The 26,545-nt window shown below is 42.6% G+C and overlaps 1 protein-coding gene across 1 annotated transcript in view; it reads right to left on the bottom strand.

Moving 5' to 3' along the window:
- Nucleotides 1–26,545, bottom strand: part of CENPP (centromere protein P) — a 281,077-nt gene that overhangs the window by 248,991 nt on the left and 5,541 nt on the right. The window contains exons 2-5 of the mRNA XM_053301081.1: nucleotides 23,565–23,720; nucleotides 21,098–21,255; nucleotides 19,206–19,297; nucleotides 13,850–13,938 (exon numbers count right to left, since the gene is read on the bottom strand). Of these exons, the coding sequence (XP_053157056.1) occupies nucleotides 13,850–13,938; nucleotides 19,206–19,297; nucleotides 21,098–21,255; nucleotides 23,565–23,701 (476 nt within the window). The 5' untranslated portion in view covers nucleotides 23,702–23,720. The remainder of the gene's footprint in view (nucleotides 1–13,849; nucleotides 13,939–19,205; nucleotides 19,298–21,097; nucleotides 21,256–23,564; nucleotides 23,721–26,545) is intronic.

Genomic DNA, 26,545 nt, shown 5'->3' with positions numbered 1-26,545 from the left:
AGTTCAGTAGTTCTGGTGTAGTTGCAAGAATGAGGAAACGTAGCTAAAGTTTGAAGGCTTTATTAAGGGAAAGAATGAAGAGTTACAGAAGGCAAAAAAAAAAAAGGTTTGGTTAGCGTTCTGAATGAGAGTCTAAGTTGTTTGCTAGGAAAAGTGCCTGGAGAGCAGGGAATAAGACAGGGAGAAATGGTGAGAGAGTTTAGGGAGAAGCGAGAAGTTAGTATTACCTATCCTTTCTGGGCACATTGGTTGTGCGATGGCTGGACAAAGGTGCCACCTTTGGGTGAAGTGTGGGATGAAGCAGGGATGAAGAGCAAGGGGCAGCAACCACAACTCACACAATGTAAGAGTCCGTAGGATTGCAGGATCCAGAGTGTGGGGTACTCTACAGTTCTGAGCCATGTGGCTTGTGTAGGGTTAAAATATTGTCAGATGTGCCCTGAGGCAACTAGTGATTTAATTAAGTGGCCATCCCACCCTGCGAGGGAAGGAGTCACTTTACATAGTGTCCAAGTGACTTAGTCATTTTAGGCGGGTCCTTCTGGACAAAAGGCGACAGCAAGCTATGCAAAATGTGGCTGTGTAAGAAGGATAAAGCAATGGTTGCTTACAAACTCAAGACTGTGATGTCTCCAGGTGCAAAGATATACATATTTTATTTGTTTATGAACTTCGTCCCTTTTCTGCACTAGCTGTTGCAAACCCAGACTCAAACAATAAACAAGACATGCATCGTTTATTTGTTTATTTATTAAACGCCTTTTGTCTTTGGGCGGTTAACATAAAAACAATTAACACACATATAAAAGTTAAAACAATGCAACAATTTAAAAACAGTCATAAAATTAAAAACAGACAATTTTTTAAAAGCTGGGAAAGCTTGGGTGAAAAGATGGATTTTCAGGTGTTTTTTAAAAAATTGCCAGAGATGGGGAGGATCGTATCTCAGCAGGGAGCTCATTTCACAATCTCAGGGCAGTGACCGAGAAGGCCCGTCTGTGTAGCCACCAAACAAGTAGATGGTAACTGGAAATGGACCTCCTCAGATGACCTCAATCGGCAGTGTGGCTCGTAGCAAAGAAGACACTCTCTTAAATACCCAGGGCTTAAGTCGTTTAGGGCTTTATAACTAGCACTTTGTATTTTGCCCGGAAACCTATTGGCAGCAGTGAAGCTCCATAAGCAGAGGAGTAATGTGGTATCTCCAAGATGATCCAGAGACCAACCTGGCGGCTGCATTCTGAACCAACTGGAGTTTCCGGACTACGTACAAAGGCAGCCCCACGTAGAGCGCATTGCAAAATTCAAGTCTGGAGGTTACCAACAAATGTACCACACTTTTGAGGTAACTGATCTCGAGAAATGGGCGCAGCTGGTGTATCAGACAGAGATGATAGAAAGCACCTCTGGCCACCGCCTCAACCTAAGAAATCAAGGAGAGGTGTGGATCCAGAAGACTGTGAACCTGTTCCTTTTGGGGAAGTGTGACCCCATCTAGAACAGGTAGATCAAGATCATCTCTGGAGTTCTGACCCTGCACAATAAGTACCTCCGTCTTATCTGGATTCAGCTTCAGTTTATTCTCCCTCATCCAGCCCATTACTGCTTCCAGGCAGGCATTTAGGGAGGATATGCCAGCTCCTGAAGAAGTTGGCATGGAGAAGTAGATCTGGGTGTCATCAGTGTACTGGTAACACCCAGCTCCAAATCCCCTGATGATCTCTCCCAGAGATTTCATGTAGATGTGAAAAATCATTGGAGGGAGTATGGAGCCTTGAGGGACGCCATACTTAAGCTCAAATCTCGAAGAGCAACAGTCTCCAGTCGACACCATCTGGAATCTGTCCGAGAGGTAGGAACAGAACCACTGTAAAACAGTGCCTCCCATCCCCAACACTCTCAGACATTCCAGAAGGATACTATGGTCAATAGTATCGAAAGCCTCTGGTAGATCCAAAAGGACCAACAGAGTCACACTTCCTCTGTCAATTGCCAACTGGAGATCATCCATCAGGCCGACCAAAGCAGTCTCCACCCCATAGCCTGAATGAAAACCAGTTTGAATTGAGTCTAGATAACCAGTTTCCTCCAAGACCACCTGGAGTTGAGAAGCCACCACCCTCTCAATTACCTTGCCCAGCCATGGGAGGTTGGAAACAGGCCTATAATTGTTCAGCTTTGAGGGATCTAATGCAGGCTTCTTTAGAAGAGGTCTAATGATTGCCTCCTTAAGACAAGGAGGCATCCTGCCCTCCCTCAGAGAAGCATTTATTATTTCCATCAGGCTGTCTATAACAGCCTCCCAGCTAGATCGAACAAGCCATGTTGGACAAGGGTCAAGAGAACAAGTGGTAGGCCTCACCGCTCCAAGCAGCTTGTCCACATCCTCAGGAGTTACAGATTGAAACCGTTTGAGTCGAATCACATAATATGAGTTGCTGGACACCTCCAGTTCATCAAATTAACTGTGGAGTCCCCATTTAGATTGACCTGAATCCGAGAGATTTTATCTGTGAAAAACTCTTTAAACACGTCACAGCGGGTAACTGATGACTCCAAATTCTGGTTCAAGGGAGTGGGGGTGGATACTAGTCCCCTCACAACCCTGAACTCTGCTGGGCATGAGATCGCAGAGGCAATATGGGCAGAAAAGAAACTTCTTTGCAGTACATATTGCCTGAGCATAGATCTTTAAATGTGCTCTATGTTGTAGTCTGTCGGATTCGAGTCGAGTTTTTCTCCACTTGCGCTCCAGTCGCCTACCTTGCCCTCTCAGCCCCCGCAGATCTTCCGTATACCAAGGGGCCAAATTTGAAATGGGTCAGAGGGGATGCTTGGGAGCAATCGTGTCTACTGCCCTGGTGAACGAGTTGTTCCAATTCTCAACCAGGGCATCAACAGGATCACCAGCAAAGCCAACATTGAATCCCTCCAAGGCTTCTGGGAATCTTACTGGATCCAATAACCTCTTCAAGAGGACCATTCTAATAGGCCCCTCGCCCCTGCCAAGGTGGGAAGTGGTTGTAAGTCCCACCTTACCCAGATGGTGGTCCATCCATGACAATGGGGAGATCAGAGTCCCCATCCACGGAACACCACCCTGATCAGAGTAGAAGACCAAATCAAGCGTGTGACCTGTAATATGCATCGGTCCAGAAACCACTTGGGATAGGTCAATAGTTGTCATGGCCGCTATGAACTCCTGAGCTGCCCCGGACAAATTCGTCCTGAAATGAACATTGAAGTCCCCAGCACCAAAAGTCTGGGAGACTCCAACACAAGTTCCACGACCAAATCCATAAGCTCAGTAAGTGATTCCGTTGGGCAGCAGGGCGATCGGTACACCAACAGAAGTCCCCAGTTTGCGAGGCACTGAGCGGCATTCACTGACATGCATACGAGTGGGAGCGGATCCAACACGAGTGTTGCGAGATCACCAAGCCTTCCTCTATATTCCAACTCACCATAATGGCCCTGGTCCCCAAACTTAAGTACACACATTCAATATGGTCTGATACCCTAACAGGGACCTTGGTGAGGGAGATGTTATCCTTATCGACCACAGCCACTCCACCTCCCCGCCCATGTCCCCTCACCTGCTCCTCTACAGAATATCCTGAAGGGAGAAGCTGGGACCAGACTGGACCACTAGCCTCCCCCAACCAAGTCTTGGTAATACATATCAGGTCAGTCCCTTCTTCCATAATCAAATCATGGATGAGTTCAGGCTTATTTTGGACCGACCTGGCACTGCAGAGGAGCACAGTAAGGCTATGTGGGTTGTTGGCAGTGCTCCCCAAGGTCAAAGAGTTTCTTAGTTGAAAGAAACTAAGCCCATTTTATTTTTTAAAAAGTACAAAATCTGCAACAAGGAATTAAACTAAAGTGAGGGTTTCCCCCATGTGGGTCAATCTCATAGGAGGTATGCCCACAAGAGGGTGAAAGACCGGGCTTTGATTTGGCCTAGTACCAGACCGAACCTCTTCTCGACCATGAGGTTACCCCCGACTAGGGGATGCATGTCAGCCCAACTCAATTCAGGTTGCGAGGCACTGAGTGGCATTCACTGACATGCATACGAGTGGGAGCAGATCCAGCCCGAGTGTTGCGAGATCATCAAGCCTTCCTCCATATTCCCACTCACCATAATGGCCCTCCAGCCCAACACCAATGTAATTAACCTACCCCAACCTGCCCTTGTCTACAAAGTGACTAAATAAACCCGAGACCACCTCAACAAAATCAGTGCTAAGTAGGCAAAAAAAGGTCACAACCACAGCCAATCAGCTGCAACCCAAAAAATTCCTACTTGGCCCCAAAAGGTGACCGGAATATCCCTCACTGAGTTAAGGGACAGGCAGGAGGGTGCCTGCCTGCAGAGCAAAAGAGAGGAAAGTGATGGAGTAGGCTGCTTATGCAGGCGCTCCTGAATTCTGATTGGTCCGCCGGCAACACGTGCTGGGGGACAAAAATGGCAGTCCACATGCCAGTCTCTTGGGCCGAGCCCGCATCTCCACCCCGGCTCACCCGATATCTCCGCTAACGCAACAAAAAGGGTGGGGAACGGTTATTCATCAACTTTAATGGGGTGAGAAACAGCCATTTCTGTGCTACTTCTGAGGCAGATTCCACTGGTTATCTCTGATTGGGAGCATCTCTTCCCTTAGAAATTGGCTTTTGATTAATAGAATAGACACCCCACCTATTCAGCTAGTTTTCCTCCTTAGGGAGGAGTGACCACATCCTGTTTTGGTTTGCAGACTAACCTGAAGGCATGCTGCCAACCTCAGCTTGGGCTTAATTACCAGATTATGCCAACCCATGCGGTGAAAAGTTCATGGGACATAGTTCCGTTCTATTAGTACATCTGACAGAGGGGTGCTTTCTGCGTTACCCCAAAACATGGTTTCTTTGCAACAAATCCCTCTTGTTAAGACTAGTTTTGAGGTCCCTCAGAATGTCGTCTCACAAACTACTGTGTGACTAGCTCAGAGAAGGGCAGCATTTTAGGGTTTCTGTCAAAAGGAGCGGTGGAATCTACCTGTCCTGAGAGAGCAATCAATCAATCAATCAATCAACAAACAGATATATAGACATCTGTATATCCATGGCTGTATGAGAAAGAGAGAGTGCGCGCACGCACGTGCGATTGTGAGTGTGTGGCAAAGCTGGGGAGTGTGTATGAGGCTTTAGTTAGAATAGGCAGAGTGGTTAGTAGGAAGGGAGAAGATTAGTGAGGGAAAGGCATTTTTAACTTTAGGTACCTTATGGTACTTGTTACGTGCATACACTTTACTAATGTTACTAAAAATACTACGAATATACTAACTTGGCATAGATAGTGACTAACCTATTGCTAATATTGCTACTAATTTCATACTACCATAACAGGGTGAGATGCTATCTTCTCATGCAAGCATGTGGGAAATCTTTACCTGAAATGCAGGCATCCAGCAGGTAAACAATACTAATAACATACTAAAATATAAGAAATATTAATGGAATAAATGCGGGCAATAGTTCTATAAAACTGAGGGCATGAATTCTATGGGAAGCAGACATACTATTCTAAGATACATAGGCATATAAGGTGGACATTGTATATACTAACTTATCTAAACTTAGAACATTCTAAAGCAGACTAAACACGGGTAATAGTATATAAGACAATGCAAGGCAATACACTAAATGCAATGTAAAAATGGAGGGGAGAGCCATTTCAGTAAGTAACATATTGTACACTTTCATTTGGTGATTCAGAGGGCTTAGGAGGCACATCTGAAGGCGGATCAGAAGGGTCCTCAGTTATATTTGAGTCACCATCTGAATCTGTAGTACCATTAGAGTCTGGATCTGAACCACACCCAGTGGAAAATCACCTGAGGAGAGAACAACACAGTTATTGGCGGATTCCTTGGCACTGCTTTAGCCGTGGATTTCACTGGAAGTTCACGCTGGGTTGAAGCAAGCATTGCAACAGGCACTGTTTGTTTTGGCAGTACTGCAGGCTGCGTGGGTGGCAATGGAACCTGAAAAGATGGTGCTGCAGGCATGTGAGGTGCACTTACAGATGTACTCTGTAAATGCAATAGTGGTGCAGCAGATACCTGTGGTACAGTGAAGCTTGTCCTCTGTGACTGCAGTAGTGGCACAGCAGTCATCTGTGGAGCAGTCAAGGTTGTACTCTGTGCATGCAGCATGCCATTAAACAGGCCATACACAAGTTGGAAGCCCTGGCCCATACTTGAAGTTACTGCTGCAGAAGGCGGTTGGCTCTTATGCTGAGCCTTCCATAACTGAAATTCAACATAATCATACAGCATGGCAGATAAAGTATGCTTAAAGTCACAGCCATGAACCATCTCTCTGTGAGGCATAAAGCCCTGTGACTGAGCAAACACAGAGGAAGGGCTCCAAGTAGGCTGAGTGGAAAGTGCCATGAAACCTGAAGCAGCTGGAACTGCAGCGCACCTAGCCACACCAATGGCTTGGGGCTTGCTAGTGGCAAAACGGATAGGTGACATAGATGGGGGTTTTGGAATTGACAAGGGCACTTCCTCAATATCAGGGTCAATGTCAAAACCTTGACTAGGGAACCCATGGAATGTTGACCCCAAGAGGGTACTGTTTGTAGAATCCAAAATAGACATTAAGGTCTTAGCTGTAGTTGGATCCAAAGAAGCCTCATCACCAAAGTTTCCCTTGTCAAACGTAATTAGTGTTGACTTTATTGGCAAACGTGCTGATGACACAAATGGTCTCTCTGCAGCATAGACATAACTGCAGCCAATGGTGAATTTGGGAGTCTTTTCAAAACCGAAGAGCCTGCAATCTCTCTAATGTCTACAGTCCTGATGTCGAGTCTCTTGTTGATGTCGAGGCAGCCATTGATTTCGAAGCTGTTTGGCTTGTTGATGCCGATGTCAACAGGGACTTCTGGGTTTGAATGTCAGATGGTGAGGCGGTTGTAGGCATCCCTCGTTCCTCTGACTTATCATGATGCTTTTTAGCAGGCACAGGAGAGTCCTGATCAAAGGCCCTCTTCTTTGCATTGCGGTGTTTGCTATGGCTATTTTTCAAAGCAGAGGAGAAATTATTTGGATGCTTAAAAACATCCTCCTGATTCAACGTTGAAGTTGACAACAAAGGCAAGGGTTTAGACTGTGTTTGCACAGATCCTGCCTGCACAGCCAACCCCATCAATGTCTAACTCATTGTCAACACTGGTCTCAGTAGGTGAAGGGCTTCATCATAAAGAGCTGCACACAAGCATAAAGCACGGTTTTTCAAAGTCTGTTTCTAAAAGGAGCCACAAATCTTACAAGTTGTCGAGCTATATTGCTCACGCAAAGTAAGCAGGAATCATGGCCATCTGCAGACGGAAGCTTTGCCCTGTATTTTAAACAGCGTTTGAAGGTTGTTTTCTCCTTCTTCTCCTTCTCCATTCCCCCCAACCCCCGCAATGAAACAGAAAGCAAACAAAGCCAACATCCATTGCGCAAAGAATAGTAATAGGCAGTCCTAGGTCAAAGAGACAAAAATACTAACAAAATATCTTTTTCTTTACAGATCTGACAACCACAGTCAAAGAGGTCTGAATGCTCTGGTGGTCATAAAGAAAATGAACTACAAGGTGCCCAACTGCTGGAAATAATGGCCACAAGCATGTGCAGAGCAGGGAGGGGCACCACAAGGAACTATTCAATCTATGAGAGAGGTCCCTGCACAGGTTCAGTAACCCATGTATCATGAATGGCATCAGATCACAATTCATATCCTGTCTTCTGCCTGATCAAAAGTGTAACTGTGACAATTTTCTCTTCACTTCTCCCCTGCCCACTGCCATGCTTAAAGACAATTTAATACAGAGGCTCTTTAGAGATAGCCTGAAGTGCCAGTTGCCCCCTAGATCAGGGGTGGGCATTAGGTAGCTTGGGACTAACTGGTAGCTCCCAGGCTTATCTGAAACAAGTCTTCAGTATTTGGGCTTGCTTCTTCCTCCCTCCCTTTCCAGTCAATACTGCAAATCTGGTTGGCTGGCTGAATGGGGGCATGGCAGGGGCATAACAAGGCTGGAGTGGGCCCAGAGACAAAATTTTAAAATGGGCCCCTCGCTGATGCACACACACACTTCACAATATATAGTCATGTGACTTGTCTCTGGGGGGCCCCTTGAATGGTAGTTACGCCCCTGGGGCATGGCCCATTCCATGGGGGCATGACTATTTCAATCTCTCTCTCCTTGGATGCTAAAGGTTGTTTTTACTTTCTCTCCTATTTCTCTCCATCTTCTTTCTACAGGAAGCAGACTATCTTGCTCCCCTTCCTGTCCTACTGCAAAATTCTCCTGGAATTCAGGGAGTTTGATGTTAAAATCCTTTACTATACTTTAAAAACAGTGAGCAGGATACAAACTAAATTAGTTATGGCTAAGCACCATTGAAATGAGGCTAACTTCACTAACTTAAGTCCCATCAGTTTCAATGGGACAGTCTGGATCCTGCCCACTATATTTCCTTGTTTTTATTCTGTACTGCTCTCATGTAATTGGGCTTTGACACTGGTAGTCTATCTATCCATATTTTTATACCACCCAAAACAGAAGTCTCATTGCAAAGCGTTACAGAATTACTAACACTGCAAAAAGCTTTTAGAAGCTAGAATTCATCTGTGACAGACCTACTTTTCCCAGTTTACAAAGCTGACCAAACAAATATTTCTGAAGTGCTGACTACCTTAAATCTATCAATCTATCTATCTAAAAAAACCAATTTTAGTGCAAGTGCAATGACTTTTTTTAACCTTTCAGCTGTGGCAAGATTTGCTTCGTGTTTTTACCCTCCTCCACTCCCTACAGAAGTAAAAGTCTTGCAATGTCAGATTAAACCCAGATGTGTTATAACATTCACTCTGACATACTACTGATAGACTAGTGTCAGCAGCCTATAGACAAAAGTCAAGCTAAAACATACTATTAAAATTACTTTTTAAATATACTCTCTAACAACAACTTTATTTATTGGCCACCCCATTAACAGCTGTTTTCTGTTACTTCTAATTTTAGAAATAGTTGTGCAATTAGGAAGTCCATTGCAATTGTTATATGACAGATATGTCTAACATAAATGCCAGACATCTGCTTCTAAATATTCACACATAATTTTGCATGTGGCAAGGACAAAGTGAATTTACCACATTAATTCCATTAAGTAATAGCTGGGTTTTGCCAAGCCAGAACAAATATAGTATTTCAGACTGGCATGCTGAAGAGAATAGTATCACCAACCCAGTATACCTCATATTACATATGAAAACAGAGGTGTCCTTTCGAACAACATAGGGTAGGTGCACAAGGAAGATGCATCTGTGTTGCAAGGACTTCACTACTGCAGCTCCTGCAGTGGGTGAGTTGGGGGTGGTAAATTTCACTGCCTCTGGAAGTACCCTGAGACATCCAAAAATATGTCCCTGAGGGCTGCACAACCCTCAAGGACATATTTTCAGGTCGTGCAGGGCACTTCCTAAGGCAGAGGAGATAAGTGAGATTTGCTCCCCACCCACTACAGCCACACACTCAATGCTACGCAGCTAGGAAAGTTCACAGCAGCTCAGACAAGTATTTCACGCGTGCACACACTGCATTAGTTAGGATGTCACCCACCATCACCTAAAATCAGCCTGGGGGGGAGAGAGCGAGAGACCCCAAAACACACAACATGCAAAAAGTTGTGAGGCTTATTCCCAATTGCCTGGATTGCATGCCTAGGATTGCAGCCAGAAAGCAACAGTGATTTAGAGAGAGGAAAAGAATTGGCATTTGTTTGGGCCTGGCATGAGCTCCAGGTGCTTCAGACTAGGAACAGGGCCTATTTTCTGGCCACTATCCTTGGTTAAAATTGTGAGTCCCCTGATGGGAGGAAAAATCCACAGGTAATTAATAACTAATAATGGTTTCAAGGTTTTTAATAATGAATTTTAATGCAATAATTTTCTGAAAATTGACCTTGGCCCTGCACACCAAGTCATGGTTGATTCCAAATCATCAGGGCCCTTGTGTTGTGTACCCTTAGAAACACCAGATACTTTCTATAACACTGTATCCCAGCTGATGTGGGAAGAAAGAAGGCTCAAAGCTTTGCCCTTTTCAATTACTTTCCCCAGCCTCCATTTCTCAAGGTACTCCGACTCCTTCACTTATCTTCTCCTTGTCCCTCTTTCTCTATATGTCCTTTTCCAGAACCCACTTCTTTCATCAGCTGCTTATTGCAACATCCATCCTCTACTTAAGATTCAATATCAATCCAAAAATATTGCATAAGAATTTTGATTTAAATCCCCAGTTAATACAGAAAAAGCTTCTTGTCTTAAACACTATAATTCAGTCGCCCAACTGAACCCCATCTATATCTTTAACAAAGATGCTAAACTATTATGGCTTGAGTTTACTATTATTTTTTGGGAATACTGACAAAAATGCTGCTCCATGAAGTCTTAAGATGGGAAAAATTATTTCAGCATGTGAAAATACTGCCAGAAATGTTTAACACTTAATGGTAGTTACTGCCAAATAGTGAATCACTAAGTGCAGAATAAAAATATATGAACAATAGATGTAGGCAGAACTAACAGCCTAAAGTCAAAGATAAAAATTGGTGGTTTCTCTTATAATAATTTAATCATACATCTGAAGACAAAATCCTTAATCTCTTAAACACAGTACTTGTATATCCTAATCACTTAGCTGTTACTGCAGCCTAAAATCACATTGATTGATGAGAACTTTAGTATACTTTTCTAGCCCATTGAGAATGTACCTGACAGAATCATCACCATCATCATCTGGTCTGGGAATGTCAAACCTCCCAACTCACAGGCTGCAGCTCCTTCCTCTGGCCCTCCAACCTTCCTTTCTTCCCCCCACTGTGCTGCATCACCCCTTCCTTTCCCCTCCTCCTGCTAGGCGCCAAAGTGATACAGCAGTAACCAGCTTCCTTCTCTCTCTCTCTCTCTCTCTCTCTCTCTCTCACACACACACACACACACACACACACACACACACACAGAGCTAGGTGCCTTGCTTCTTCTCCTCAAGCAGCTTTTTCCTTTCCCCCCTCCCACCGCACTGAAACCTGGCCAGCTTCCTTCTTACCCCCACCACCAGTATTTCTCCCCCCACACTCTTCCATCCGCTTCCCCCCTTTTTGCCCCCCTTCTCATCGTCCACCCCATCCTCTCCTCCTCTTTCTCTCTCTCAGCAAGCCTGTCCACTCCCCTCCCCCACTCTTGGAAAACCAGCCCCATCCCCTCCCCGCTTTCCCTCTTTTGGCAAGCTAGCCCCATCCCCTCTTCCTCCCTCTTGTCAAGCCTGCCCAATCGCCTTGCACCATCCCTCTCCGTCATCAGGTCCAACCCTGGCCGCTCCCCTCCCACCCCTCTCATCAAGCCTGATCCAAGCCCATCTCCTCCCCCCCCTTCCCTTCCTCAGTAAGCCTGTCCCATCCCCTTCCTTCCTTTCTCTCATCAAGTCTGCACATGGAGGTTTTTTTGTACTTTTACATTGGTAAAGAGAAAGAGAGTTTCCCTGGAATTCCCCCTCTCTGTCTCATCAAGCCTATCCATCATCTCTCTTTCCCTCTCTCCTCCTCTTGGCAAGCCAGCCCTATCCCCCTCCCTTGTCAAGCCTGACCCATTCCCTTCCCCTCGTTCTCTCTCTCTCACCGGCCATACTTGTGAAGTTTTGTGGTGAAGGATCAAAAAGTATGTGGATCCATTGGAATGTTGGAAACTCTATTCCTCCCCCAAACAAAGTGATGTGAAGCTGATGCAAAGGCAGCATAAGGCCCCCACAGAGGTACATCAGAATACAATCCAACCTACCACCAGATTTGGGTTTGACACCCCTGATCTAGCCTCTATCCAACTAGTTTGCTAAGTAAATTACAGCTGAGATGCTTTGTCAAATCCTTTGCTGAAGTCAAGATAAATGTTGATATAACATGTTGCACAGAAAATCAGTTCATATGACAGATTTTTTTTTAAACCTACCGAATGGATACCTAAATACAAATGCTTATAGTCATTCCAAAGTATTTATTTATTCATTTATTATTAAATAAATACTGCCTTTCATTAAAACAATCCCAAGGTGGTTCACACAAAAATTAAAACAAGATGTAGGAAATTTAACCCAGCCTTTGTCTCAAAGCAAGCCCACGTGGGGGGAAGAAAAATGCTGAATCATTCCCTCCATGTTTGCTCAAAAAAGGCTGTCCCTTTAAACTTAAACTGCTTCTTCAGTAGCGCTGCCAGCACACGCACTTTTTAACAGAGTTTATCCCCCCCACATGGTGTGGGCGAAATTCCAGGGAAACTCTCCTTCTCTTTACCATTGTAAAAGTACAAAAAACCCCTCCATGTGCAGCTTCCATGTGGTGAGAAAAATTGGTAGTGAGTTGCTGAGCAACAAAACTTGAGACGTGTGTTGCACCAGAGTAAAAACCCCTTTTCCTGAGTTAAAAATCCACTCAGAAGCAGGTAAAATACAAGAACAACAAGAGAAAAGCTTTATTCAAAATACTACCAACTGCTTCTGTCTAAGGCTTTCTCAGATTCTAGTGATAGGTAAGAGAAACTTTCAGTAGTTGCAAGAATACTTCAAAAAGCACCCCTGTTGCAAGGAACAGGGATATAGGAACCTTTAAAAGCCCCTTTAGGTTACAGAGACTTTTGCAGAACCCTGGATGGACTTGGGCACAGGTTTAGCATTTCTTACATTACAGATAAACAAACATAGTGCAATTGTAAAGATTTGCAAAGCACATCAAAAGAAAGAAATCTAACACAAGCTAACCAACTGTTTCCTGGCTAAATCCTTCAGAAGTCCAAAGTCCTGGCTTCCTTTCCCCTTGAACTCACCCCAAACTCCAGGAGAGAATTCAAGCTTCCTGCAATCCTGTGTCTCAAGGATCTGCATACTTTTTGATCCTTCACCACAAAACTTCACAAGTATGGCCGGTGAGAGAGAGAGATTTTCTGTGCAACATGTTATATCAACATTTATCTTGACTTCAGCAAAGGATTTGACAAAGCATCTCAGCTGTAATTTACTTAGCAAACTAGTTGGATAGAGGCTAGATCAGGGGTGTCAAACCCAAATCTGGTGGTAGGTTGGATTGTATTCTGATGTACCTCTGTGGGTGCCTTATGCTGCCTTCTGTCACTTTGCATCAGCTTCACATCACTTTGTTTGGGGGAGGAATAGAGTTTCCAACATTCCAATGGATCCACATACTTTTTGATCCTTCACCACAAAACTTCACAAGTATGGCCGGTGAGAGAGAGAGAACGAGGGGAAGGGAATGGGTCAGATGTCCTTCCATGAGAGAATTCTCCAGGCTACCTGTTGACCATGAGGCAGCAAAGTTCCATGTTGCTCACTAAGCCCTTCGCCCAGCCTCTCTCATCTCCCGCCTAGCTCGTTCTGAGGACAAAGGAACACTTCTCTTCCTGCCTCACAGCCCTCTAGGTCCCACCCACTGTGTGCTGAGTGGCTGATCCCTAGCCTGTCAAGTCAAGACAGGGTACACTTCCGGTTCACTCTTTACAGGAAAGGAAAGGCTGTTACTGCCTGATCGTTACACAAGACTATAAAAAATACACAATTAAGCTAGAATACAAAAACATAGTATCTTAACAATTCACATTTCAATGTCAAAAAGTACTATTATAACATAGCTTAGCATGGTCAAACACCATATCAATATGTAACCATTTAGTTCAGCAAACCAATTAAGTAAAAGCTATTGCCACAGCAAATAAAGACATTTCGAATAATTTAATAAAGTCGTACCTGGAAACAAGCTTGGTTAAACCAGAATGATCTTCAGATTCTATTATGATGCTAAGGTCAGAAACAACAGCAGACACATTTTTGCTAGCCTGGTTTGAAAGGGGAGAAACATTAAACAGAACTTCAAAGGACTAAATAAAACATTTAGAATATATATACAAATTAATCAGACTAAAATAATCTAAATTTATGTGCAATGTTAATATAAATGCTACACAATAAATGTGGCTGGAGATCAATTGCAATTAGATACAATACTTGGATGCCCCCAAAATAAGTGTTCAATTAGCAAAACACCATTAAATAAATTAGAACAGCACAGCAACAAAGCAATAATGGCTAAGTTTTTTCAGACTTACTTTAGTCTTGAACCTTTACAGGGCAAACTTCTAATGATGTGTAGGTGACCCCAGTTCTCTGCAGTAAACATGTTGATGATCTCTAAGCATCTTAAATAATGTATAACATGTAACATCTCTGACTGCAGACAGCTGAAGCATTCAAGTTGCACTAGATACCAGAACTAGCAGGCTACTTTAGTACCAAGACATTATTTTATTTCACATGGTCCAATATTGGGGGGAAATTATCATACGTTGCCACTCACAGATGCTAAATACCCTTATCTAGAGGAGAACTATAACCCCATTCAAATAGGCCTAACATAAGATTCCTGCTTAGTATTTTCAATTAATTTCATCATTAGGGAAATCTCCATGCATACCAGAATTGTCGGAAAGCACATGTGTCCTGCTGCTGATACTACGCAAGTCAAGATGTAGTACTGGCAGTTTACTGCTAGTTTATGCTTCTACCATTGCAGGGTTTGTGCTTGACCAGTGTAAAGTTACTGTCCTAAAAGATCAAGCAGTAGCTAATGCTGTCTTTCCTGGGATACTTAAGATAAACAGTTTGAAGAGCCCAGGAATCAGATGTAGCTAATCCTTTCTGCTGGGTGTAAATACAGGTGAAACTCGGAAAATCAGAATATCGTGCAAAAGTCCATTAATTTCAGTAATGCAAATTAAAAGGTGAAACTGATATATGAGACAGACGCATTACATGCAAAGCGAGATAAGTCAAGCCTTAATTTGTTATAATTGTGATGATCATGGCGTACAGCTCATGAAAACCCCAAATCCACAATCCCAGAAAATTAGAATATTACATGGAACCAAGAAGACAAGGATTGTAGAATAGAACAATATCGGACCTCTGAAAAGTATAAGCATACATATGTATTCAGTACTTGGTTTGGGCCCCTTTTGCAGCAATTACTGCCTCAATGCGGCGTGGCATGGATGCTATCAGCCTGTGGCACTGATGAGGTATTATGGAAGACCAGGATGCTTCATTAGCTGCCTTCAACAATTCTGCATTGTTTGGTCTCATGTCTCTCATCCTTCTCTTGACAATGCCCCATAGATTCTCTATGGGGTCAGGTCAGGCGAGTTTGCTGGCCAATCAAGCATAGTACACTGTATACTTTTCAGAGGTCCGATATTGTTCTATTCTACAATCCTTGTCTTCTTGGTTCCATGTAATATTCTAATTTTCTGGGATTGTGGATTTGGGGTTTTCATGAGCTGTACGCCATGATCATCACAATTATAACAAATTAAGGCTTGACTTATCTCGCTTTGCATGTAATGCATCTGTCTCATATATCAGTTTCACCTTTTAATTTGCATTACTGAAATTAATGGACTTTTGCACGATATTCTAATTTTCCGAGTTTCACCTGTAGGTAGATCTTCCACTTCTCTTACTTTGCAAAGGACTACTTTTTCTCCTGGCCTAGGACGTGCAGGGGAACAGCAAGAGTTTACCGATGAAGTTGGGAAACAGATCATGCAGAGATGGATTACTTTGCTGCTGAAACAACCTACAGCTGTTTGAATAACTTCCACATGTTAGTGGTGTGCACAGAACCGGCACCTGCCGGTTCGAAGGGGGGGGTCTTTTTAAGGATGGGGGAGGGTGCTCTTACCCCTCCCGCTGCATTTCCCCCATTGGCACTGCCTTTTGAAATGGTTTGGCGGGGCTGCAGCGTACCTCCTTGCCAACTCGGACTGGAAGTGACCTGAAGTTGCGCACATCACTTCTGGTGTGAGGATGCACAGAGGTGGCAAGAAGGTATGCTTCTGCCCCACCAGACCATTTTAAAAGGCAGTGCCGGCGGGGGAAATGTGGCGGGAGGGGTAAGACCACCCTTCCCCATCATGAAAGAGATCCCTCCCAACTTCAAACCGGCCGAACCACCAGTCTTTTGAACCGGTTTGGAGGCCCATAAAGGGTTATGTGCACATCCCTACCATGTATATCATATTTACCTGACTCCAAGACAAGGTTGTTACCCAGTTCTTTCTTGTTAAATATAGGGAGGTTATCTTGAATTCAGAGTCCTCTTTCTTTTGGGTAAATATCGATATGACCTGTATTTAACCTCTATCTTTTAAGCCTTATCTTAAATTCAAAGTTGCCTTCTATTCAGGTAAATTTAGTATTCAGACAAGCAAGGCAGACACAGCTACAAGAGCAGAGTAACTTCAACCTTCAAAAATTTATTATATCCAGATGCCATCTTGTGGTTGAAAAGCAAATTGCAAAATCAAGAACTTAGTTGGGAAAGGGCACTTTTATTTTTAGATTGACATCCACATTGCAAGAGGCAACCTTAAAGCAACTAGGATTCATAAGCTCACTATAACATTTACAGTTATATATTTTGAAGAATTTATTTGTTTGTTTATTTGAATGTATGTTTGGGTGAAATAAAGTCACTTATCCAGGCCTTCTCTGTGGCTTCCCCAGGACTTTGGAATTCACTTGTCAAAATAAGAGCATCTCTATCTCTGATTGCTTTTAAGAAGACCCCTGACACACCTGTTCTCAGGCTTTTAATTAAAATTAATTTTAAACTGTTTAACTGTTTTTATCCTGTGAAATTTTAATTGGTTCACTCTGTGAATTGTCTTTTTGTTTTTATTCTGTGAAAGTGTATTAATTGTTATTTTTATATTGTAGTTTGGATCATGTACACTGCCTAGAGATGTACATATCAGGCAATATATAAATATTATAGATAGATTAAAAATAAAAATAAATTATATTACATATACAGTAGTCCCTCGACCTACGAACTACTCGACAACCAACGTTTTCGACTTACGAACGCCAAAAAAGACCGGAAGTAGTTGGCGGTTTAGATTTGGCTTCCTCGACTTACGAATTTTTAGATGCAGTTTCCTCGACTTACGAGTGTTTCCAGACCTCCGTGGGTGCGCTTTTCGACCTACGAAAATTTCGACTTACGAACGTCCGTTCGGAACGGATTAACTACGTAAGTCGAGGGACCACTGTATTTAATTTCTTGAATGCTCCTATAAGTATAATCTATTCAAAATGACTTTGCATGGTCAATGACCATTGCTTTTATATTTATATTTTGGCTGACATATCAATTTATATTTTGGTATAACTGCATTAAGTCATACCAAAGCAAACAAATGCTGCCATCTACAGGCAATTTAAATTTCCTTACCTCAATTTAGATAACCCTTTTTCCCATTTAAGTGAACAATTCACAAACAAAAGCAATCTTCTACATGTTTCCAGATGAAATGAATACGAGAAATGAACAGTTCTACTCAGAGTAACTACCCTAACTACTGTGACTATACAAAAGCTTGCAGGGTCTCAAATAAAATATACTGGTGAACAAAAAGAGCCCCCTATAAAAACAGATATACACTTTATACCTTTATCTATATTAGTTTTAATCCAAAATATAGATATATTAACAATCTGGAAACAGTCTGTAGTCTTACTTAATGAAACATAGGTAACGTGATCATAAAAATAATCTGAATAAAATCTATATATATTCTGTAGTCTTAATATATATAAAAAGACAACAAAATATACTCTCCAGGGTAAAGGTAAAAACCATCACAAATGTATATAAAGATCTGTAAACATATGAAATAGATACAGAAAAGTCCCAAAGGGGATGTTACAACAGGAGTCCTAAACTTCAAGGGAGTAAAAAGACTTCTGTATCCAATGCACGGAATGAACTGATCCTCATATAGCTTGTAATCCCATGGTGTGGCACAGCACAGACTAATAATCTGATGTCCTGAGCCAAAAGTGTTTCAACCAATACACAGTCTTTGTCACTGGCATTAATTATGGTGAAACACACTCCTTGTATTCCCATGTGGTTGTTCTACCTAATACAGTACAACCTTGATAGCTGCAGACTATGTCCGTGGATATCTGTGGTCAGGTGCATATCTGAAGTCACCTGACCTCAGTAAACATGGCGGGGGGGGGGCAAACAAGTGGGGCTGAGGGATCATCAAACAAGGGGTTAATTTTATGTATCTGCAGGTCGGGGATGGCCAGAAATTAATCCCAGAGGTCATTTCCTGCCGCTATTTTGTGTTCGGGAGCCTCAAAATGACTTTAAAAAACAAACAAACCCTGATTTTTGGCAGATTTTCGGACATTCAGGGGCATAGCTCAACTCAAGGGGGCCAGCGAAGCACAGTAGGCAGTTTCCCCCCTGAAATTTGGCTGATTTTTAAATTATTTTCCTGATCTCCAGGAACCGAACACCCGCAATCCCATATCCCCAATTACTCAATATTTGCGGGTTCCATGTCAGCAGTTGTAGCGGGGAACGGAACCCGCGCAAATATCAAGGTTCTCTTGTATAAACATATATACTAGACCATGCTGCAACTAACTTGCATACAAATTTTATCTAAAGCAATCCTTCCCTCAACTGGGAACTACTTCTGCTTCTAATTTCTGTTAATTTATTCCCCCAACAATGGGTTAATCACTGTATTCTATCAAAAATTGTGTTTCTATCTTAAAACCATGTATACTGCCAATCATTAATATCAGCAAAAAGAAATGGTACTACAACAATATCCCACATCATGGAAACTGTAATGACATGCTAGAAAAAGCATCAAAAGTTACTCTAAGTTTAAATTGAAAAAAAACAGGTTTCAGAGAAGTCTAAGAAATCAGTTAAAGTAAAGTGTGCCATCAAGTCAATATCGACTCCTGGTGCCCACAGAGCCCTGTGGTTTTCTTCAGTAGAATACAGTAGGGGTTTACCGTTGCTTATTCCTGCGCAGTATGAGATGATGCCTTTCAGCATCTTCCTATATCACTGCTGCCCAATATAGTACCAGCGGGGATTCAAACTGGCAACCTTCTGCTTGTTAGTCAAGCATTTCCCTGCTGCGCCACTTAAGGTGACATAAGAAATCAGTTAGCATATCCAATTCTTGTAACTAACATATGCTGGTTAATTTCAAAGATGATCTTAGATTACCTGGTTTTCTTCCAGCAGCTGAAATTCCAATTGAAAGGGCACTGTCTGGCAATTTCCTGATAATCTATACTTGTATATAGTTTTACTTTCACCTACAATGAAGAGAAATAAAAATTGATACCTTAGTTAGCATCATCAATTTTGTTTCCCAGGCATTAAAAAGGTACGAAGTACTGACTTTACAGCAACTATCAATATAAGAAGCATTTAAAAAGAATCATGACACCTATTATACTGACCAGATCACTAACATTGTTTCTTTTACTTAAGACAGTTATATTCTGTTCTTCAGGAAAAACGTCTGAGTGGCTGACAGATTTATTTTAAAGGTAGGGGTGTGTGTGTGTGTGACACATAACAAAATATTATCAAGAGAAGGATAATCATAAACCAGATACCAATACTCTTTAATAAGTTAGCATTACAAAATGGAAGGGCAAATATGTGCTACAAACTATTTTGGCAGTCCCTTGAAAGCAATGGGAAGGTGGAATAAAATGTTTTTAAATAAATACAAACAAGGTTTTCAGGCTCAGCACCAGGCAAGCCTCCCTTGCAAAAACACTGCAAAGTCAGGGCAGCACCCTTAAAAATGCCAATTATCTCTCTTAAATATGAAATGTCTTAACCATTACATACATTTGTATAGTTGTAGCCTACGTTTTTGCTCCATGAAAAATAAGACTGTTTCTATCAGCATAATTCTCCTTCTGTACACAGAAATTTATTCTATTCATAGAAAAAAATTTATAGAATACAACCTATTGCATGCCATATTCCAAATATTGTTTGCAGTTCTAATGACATCATGTCAAGAAGGATATTATAAGCAGGAGGCTGTAAACAAAATAGCAACTAAAATTCAAGGGGAAGGGATCCTCCTCCTCCTAAAAAAGCATAAAGAATATGGGTATATTTTTAAAAACACAAATTCTTTTGTAGGCTGCTATGAATTCATGTATGCAGAATGGCAACATATAAATCATTTAAATAAAGAGGTGGGGGGTTTAACAAAAAATAATTGGGGAATGAATATGATAGAATATAAAACTATGAATGGTGAGAGGCATCTCCCAGAAGCATCTGGTGGACCACTGAAACAGGATGTTGGACTAGATGGGTTTGAGGCCTGATCCAGCAAAGCAGTACTTATGTGACTGAAGAAAGTCAAATTATTCTCTCTCAGAACATCAGAGTCATTCAATAAATATTTACATTAGGTTCAAGACAAGCCATGGAAATTATTTCTTTATGCAATGCAATGTTAACTAGTGGAAGCTGTTAACAGTAATATCTACAATATTACTTTTTTAAAAAAGTATTAGATAAGCTCATGAAAAAGAACAAATTTTATGAGTGAATATAGCTTCAATTGAGCCAATTATTTAAAAATAGTATAGTTGCACATGTCAAACACTGAGGACAAAGTGTTTTTTACATGCCACAATTTTGGGCTTTCCAGTAAAATCTGTCAGGCAGTCTTTGGCGTGGCAGATGAGATCGACATTTCGCATAACTCAAAAGGGCAATTCTTATGTTCTCAGAATTAGAATCTACCATGAATAATTTACAGTCATGAAATGCCAATGAAAAGGAAATAATCCCCCAGATATACTCACCAAGAAAGCCCAGAATTATTTCATAAACCTGTGTGATCCCACTGAAGCTGAAGGAACTATCTATGCTGGCTTATATTCTGTTACTTCAGTTTGCATAGCTTGTGCATGTGGAAAAATTATTTGTATGAATGTATTTTACAATTAGACTTAAATAGTAGAAACATTACTACTGAATTTTCTACATGATTAAAATACAATGCTGAAAAAGAAAATCCATTTATTGTGAGAAGAATCACTTAGGGATTTTTACCACAAACCACTCAAAATGCCTACTTTTCTCCACAGGTTTCCTGGAATACTTTGTGAACCAAATGCCGGTTAATTTCATTATAAATGAGAGATCAGACTCTAATAAGTCAAGCTGAGTTTTCAGTTCTGGAGATGATCCATATTGCTTAGGTTCTTCTTGGGATTTTCTTTTAAATGATTTCCTGCAACAACAACAACAACCTATCAACCATATTCAAGAGCATGGGAAACTTGTGTCTAATTCTGCTTTAACACAGAAGCTGGGTTTAGATGTCAGTATCCCTAAAATCATCTCCCTAAAACTCACTCTCTCTGTTTTAACAAAACATTCTGTAATTTGGCCATTTCTGCTACAAATCGAACAAATGTTAGTAGTTTACATTACAGCAATTTTCTCAACTTGCTTTATATTTACAATAAAAGGGGGGGGAACTTATGCAAGAATACTCCTGTTATTCTTTACACTAATTTCTTTTCTAGTTTCCTCTTTTTTCTCCATATCATTTAAAGACACATCAACACTGAAATGGGGCATTTACAATTCGAAAACAACTTTCTAACCATTGCATGTATTGGTTGTTAATAAGGAAACTGTTAGTTTACTTTTCATTTTGAGCAGAAGAAAATATTCAATTTTACGGGACCTGCATATAGGAGAAACAGAGCTCTTTGCAGAAGGCTGTCTAAACCTAGCTCAGGGCCGTCCCAAGCATCTCAAGTCCCGCATTCAGAAATAAAGATCTTATTTCTGAACAGTATTGCACAGGAACTCATCAACATACAATGAAAAGTTATTAAATCTGTGCATATTTCATATCATTATATAATATTATGAGGCTGTTTACGCAAACCCATGCGCGGTCAGGCAGTGGGGAAGGCAGCGTGCAACGGCCCAGATGACAGCCCTGGCAGCGTGCAAGCCATGCACCCGCATGACACGCACTGCCGGGAGCAGCACAGACGAATCTCCATGCTGCTCTGGGCAGCGCTGGTAAACAGAAGCTGGGACTTGTTGTCCCAGCCTCCGGGAATCACACAATGCAGCATGCAACACACACAATGCATTGGGGGATTCCCCCCAAGAGATAGGAGCTCTGTGAAGGTGCTCTGTATGTGGCCTGCCTGGAATCAGCCCAGCTCGCACAAGAGCAAGTAGCCCAGGTTAAGGGAGCACTCGCTCCCTTAACTTTGGCTAGCAGCCAGGCTAAAAAGCCAGACTAAGTGGCGCTGGTCCGCGAGGACAGGGCCCGGTAACGGTGGTTCTTACACCCAGCCTAACCAGGCTAGGCTAGGCTGTGTGTGAGAGCAGACTCTGTATAAAAGCCTATTTCTTTGGTCTGGCCTTCCAAGGTTTTTAAATTGTTTTTGAATGTTTTTAACTGTTTTAAAATTTGTTTTAAGTTGATAGTTTTTTGTTTTGTTGTTGTGCACTGCCCTTTGGATGGGGCAGTATAAAAATGTAATAAAATAAATAAATTATAATAATTAACAGCTTGGGTCCAGGATACGTAAGGGAGCACCTTCTTCGCCATGAACCCTGTTGCCTATTAAGATCATCTGTAGAGGTCTGGTTAGGGTTGCCACTGACTCGTCTGGTGGCAGCTTGGGACTGGGCCTTCTCTGTGACTGCCCCAGGGCTTTGGAATATGCTCACTATCAAAATAAAAGCATCTCCATCTCCGATTGCTTTTAGGAAGACCCTCAAGGCACACTTGTTTTCTCAGGCTTTTAACTGAAATTCATTTTAAACTGTTTAATTGTTTTTATCCCCATGAAATTGTTTAATTGTTTTAACTCTGTTTTATTTTCTGTTTTAAATTGTATCCACTGCACAGAGATACACATCAGATGGTATATAAATCAGGGAAGTGCACGGAACCAGTTCAGCGCTCCCTTTCTGGACTTGTTCCGTGTACATCCCGAATACAAATTTGATAAATAAGTAAATATTGTGTACAGGTGAACCCCATTATCCACAGGGGTTCCATTCTCCGCTAGAATTGCGGATAATGGAATCACAGATAATGGGGCATAATGGGAATGGGTGGGGTGGAGAGTTAGGTTCCTGGAGACTAGAAAAAAGGGCAAATGTTGGCAAAAAAGCTGCCAATAAAAAGTGCCCTACTGTGCTCTGAAGGTGTCTAGCTGTCCAGGAATGCCCTCCCCCCCACACACACACACCCGCCAAGTCCCAGGTCCCCCATATTTCTGTAGGAAATCACAGAAAAATGTTTTGGTTATATGCTAAGCCAGGGATTCTCAGCGTGTGGGTCCCCAGATGTAATTGGACCTCAATTCCCATAATTCCCAACCAAAGTCCACTGGGGCTGGGGATTATGGGAGTTGAAGTCCAATAACATCTGGGGACCCACACGTTAAGAAACCCTGTGCTAAGCTACCTCAACTCATTTGTCTCAATCAATCCAGCTATAGCAAAACACAGCATGTAAGTAAAGAATCAGGTACAAGCAAAACAATTTTTAAAACATACATAGCATTGATTATCTCCTTATCAGAATAAGCCATAGACTCATGTTGATTACATTCATATTCTTCTTTTAAGTTATTTATTTCTTCCTCCAAAGAATGGATTTCATCTTCATAAACCTGAATAATGTTATTATTCATTTCCCAGACACCAGGTTTGCTAGAATATAAGCATGAAACACCAATTAGGCAAGCAACAACATATCACACCTATTTTGAAAAAGCTGCACTGGTGTGTTTCTGGGTCCAATTCAAGGTGCTGGTTTTGACCTTTAAAGCCCTTAACGGTTTGGGCCTTGGATACCTGAGAGACCGCCTGCTCCCAAGGGTTGCTGCCCATTTGATGAGATCATCTGAGGGGCCTCTGCTCCAGGTGCCGACAATGAGGGAGGCTTGGTTGTCGTGCACACGGAACAGGGCCTTCTCTGTTGCTGCCCCCAGACTTTAGAATGTTCTCCTAGTGGTCATTTGTTCCTCGGACTCCATCACAGTTTTTAGAAAGCTTGTTAAATCTTAGCTTTTTAACCAGACCTTTACCATCTTTGTTTTGATTGTTTTGAGAATTTTTTCTCCCTCTCACATAACACTAGAACCAGGGGTCATCCCATGAAACTGATTGCCAGGAAATTTAGGACCAACAAACGGAAGTACTTTTTCACACAACGCATAGTCAACTTGCGGAATTCTCTGCCACAAGATGTGGTGACAGCCATAATCTGGATGGCTTTAAGAGGAGTTTGGATAACCTCATGTAGAAGAGGTCTATCAACGGCTACTAGTATAGGCCATCTCCAGCCTCAGAGGCAGGATTCCTCTGAATACCAGTTGCAGGGGAGTAACAGCAGGAGAGGGGGCATGCCCTCGACTCCTGCCTGTAGGCTTCCAGTGGCATCTGGTGGGCCACTGTTTGAAGCAGGATGCTGGACTAGATGCACACGTGACGTATGTGGCGCGCACGCACCAGCGTCACAGACGAGCGCACGCGCCGAGGAGGGCGCATGCGCGCCGCTAGCGCTAGTCTCTTTTAAGCCATAAGGAACAACGACGGGGGCGCTTCCCCCTCCGGCGCTGGTCATTTTAAACATCTTGGGGCGGCAGAGTTCCTCCCTGCCGCCCCAAGATGTTTAAAACGACCAGCGCCGGAGGAGGAAGAGCAGCGGGGGGGGGAGTACTACCACCCCCCCCCACTTAAAGCTACATGCCCCCGCCAATCCAAACCTCCAGACCGCCGGACTGCCGAACCGGTCCGGAGGTCTGTAACAGTGTGCCCAGACCGAACCATGCACACTACTAGTTCTGACCCAACACAATAAGTACCTCGGTCTTATTTGGATTCAGTCTCTCATCCATATCCCTCATGTAGCCCGTCACTGCCTCGAGGCAGGCATTTAGGGAGGTTATGCCTTCTCTTGATGATGGTGATACAGAGAAATAGATTTGGGTGTCATCAGCATACTGATAACACACTGCACCAAATCTCCTGATGATCTCTCCCATCAGTTTCATGTAGACTTTAAAATTTTTAGCATTGGAGACAATATGGAGCCTTGTGAGATTCCACACCAGAGCTCTTGTTTTGAAGAGCAACAGTCTCTAAGCAACACCATCTGGAATCTGCCCAAGATGTAGGAGCGGAAGCTCCCAGTCCCAAATGGGACTCCAAGCAACACCATCTGGAATCTGCCCAAGATGTAGGAGCGGAAACTCCCACTCCCAACTGTTATCAAGAGACCTGTTTGTGGGGTGGGGCAGAAGCACCCCTACACCTGGTTTGGAGCTATAGGCTTGTAGCTTCCATTTTTGCTGCAGTGAGATCTCCATTCAGTTCGCATGAGCTAACTCATAGGGCATGTAACTTGGCATGTAGCCTGGGAAAAGGTGGCTCTCAGGTCAAATTTAACCCTGGACTGTCTTGATTGCTTTTGCCCCCTTGATTGCTTTCAGGTGGGAAGCCAGAGTAGACTGAGTTAATCAAGAGCTATTCTTTTCAATAATTAGCCAAGTATTATCCCTATGTTGGCACATCTGATTAGGTTAATCTTTCACCTCCTCAAGAAGGAGCTATACGAGCTAACAGGTCATCTCCTCTGCTAACAAGTGTGTTAATGGCTGGCTCAGGGCACAGGAAACTAGCTTGTTAACATTCCTAGTCACTTCCAAAGTATTCTAAAAATAACCAAAAGCCCAAGTTGTTCTAGTAAGAACTAATCAGCCTACTTTCCTTTTACTGTCTCTACATCTGGACTAAATTCAGTGAAAATTGAGGTCCACAAGCTAGATCTCTTGTGTCTCAAATGTTCATGTGTCCACCATCTTGGATCAGGGTGAATGTCATCATTACAAACTGCACCATTGAGGTGTCCCTGCGTGTCACTCACTACAGCAGATCCAAATTTGGTTCAAATCGCTTAGACAGTCCTCAAGTTGACGTACTTTATTTATTTATTTAATCAATTTTTTATACTGCCCTTCCAAAAAGGCTCAGGGCGGTTTACCATTAAAAGCCTCAAAGGTTTATGCAGACACCATCTTGGATCGGGGTGGGTGACATCAATACAAACTACACCATTGGGGCATCCCTATGTGTCCCTACAGCCGTAGCAAATTTGGTTCAAATCGATTAAGTGGTTCACAAGTTAGCTCACTTGCACCTCAAAAGTTTATGGTGCCGCCTTCTTGAATCAGGGTGGATGACATCATCTCAGATTACACCACTGAAGTGTCCCTGTGTGTCACTCGCTACAACTGTATGTGATTTGGTTCAAATAAGTTAGACAGTCCACATTAGCTCGCTTGTGCCTCAGATGTTCATGCAGCCACCATTTTGAATTTGATTAGATGACACCATCGCACGCCATGCCATTTGGACATCCCTATGTGTCCCTACACCTGTAGCAAATTTGGTTCACATTAGCCCACTTGCGCCTCAAAAGTTTACGCATCCACCGTCTTGGATCAGGGTGGATGACATAATCACAAACTACA

The sequence above is a fragment of the Hemicordylus capensis genome, chromosome 2 (assembly GCF_027244095.1).
Source record: "Hemicordylus capensis ecotype Gifberg chromosome 2, rHemCap1.1.pri, whole genome shotgun sequence".
In the NCBI taxonomy this organism is placed as follows: domain Eukaryota; kingdom Metazoa; phylum Chordata; class Lepidosauria; order Squamata; family Cordylidae; genus Hemicordylus; species Hemicordylus capensis.
This window is presented reverse-complemented; position numbering and strand designations above follow the sequence as displayed.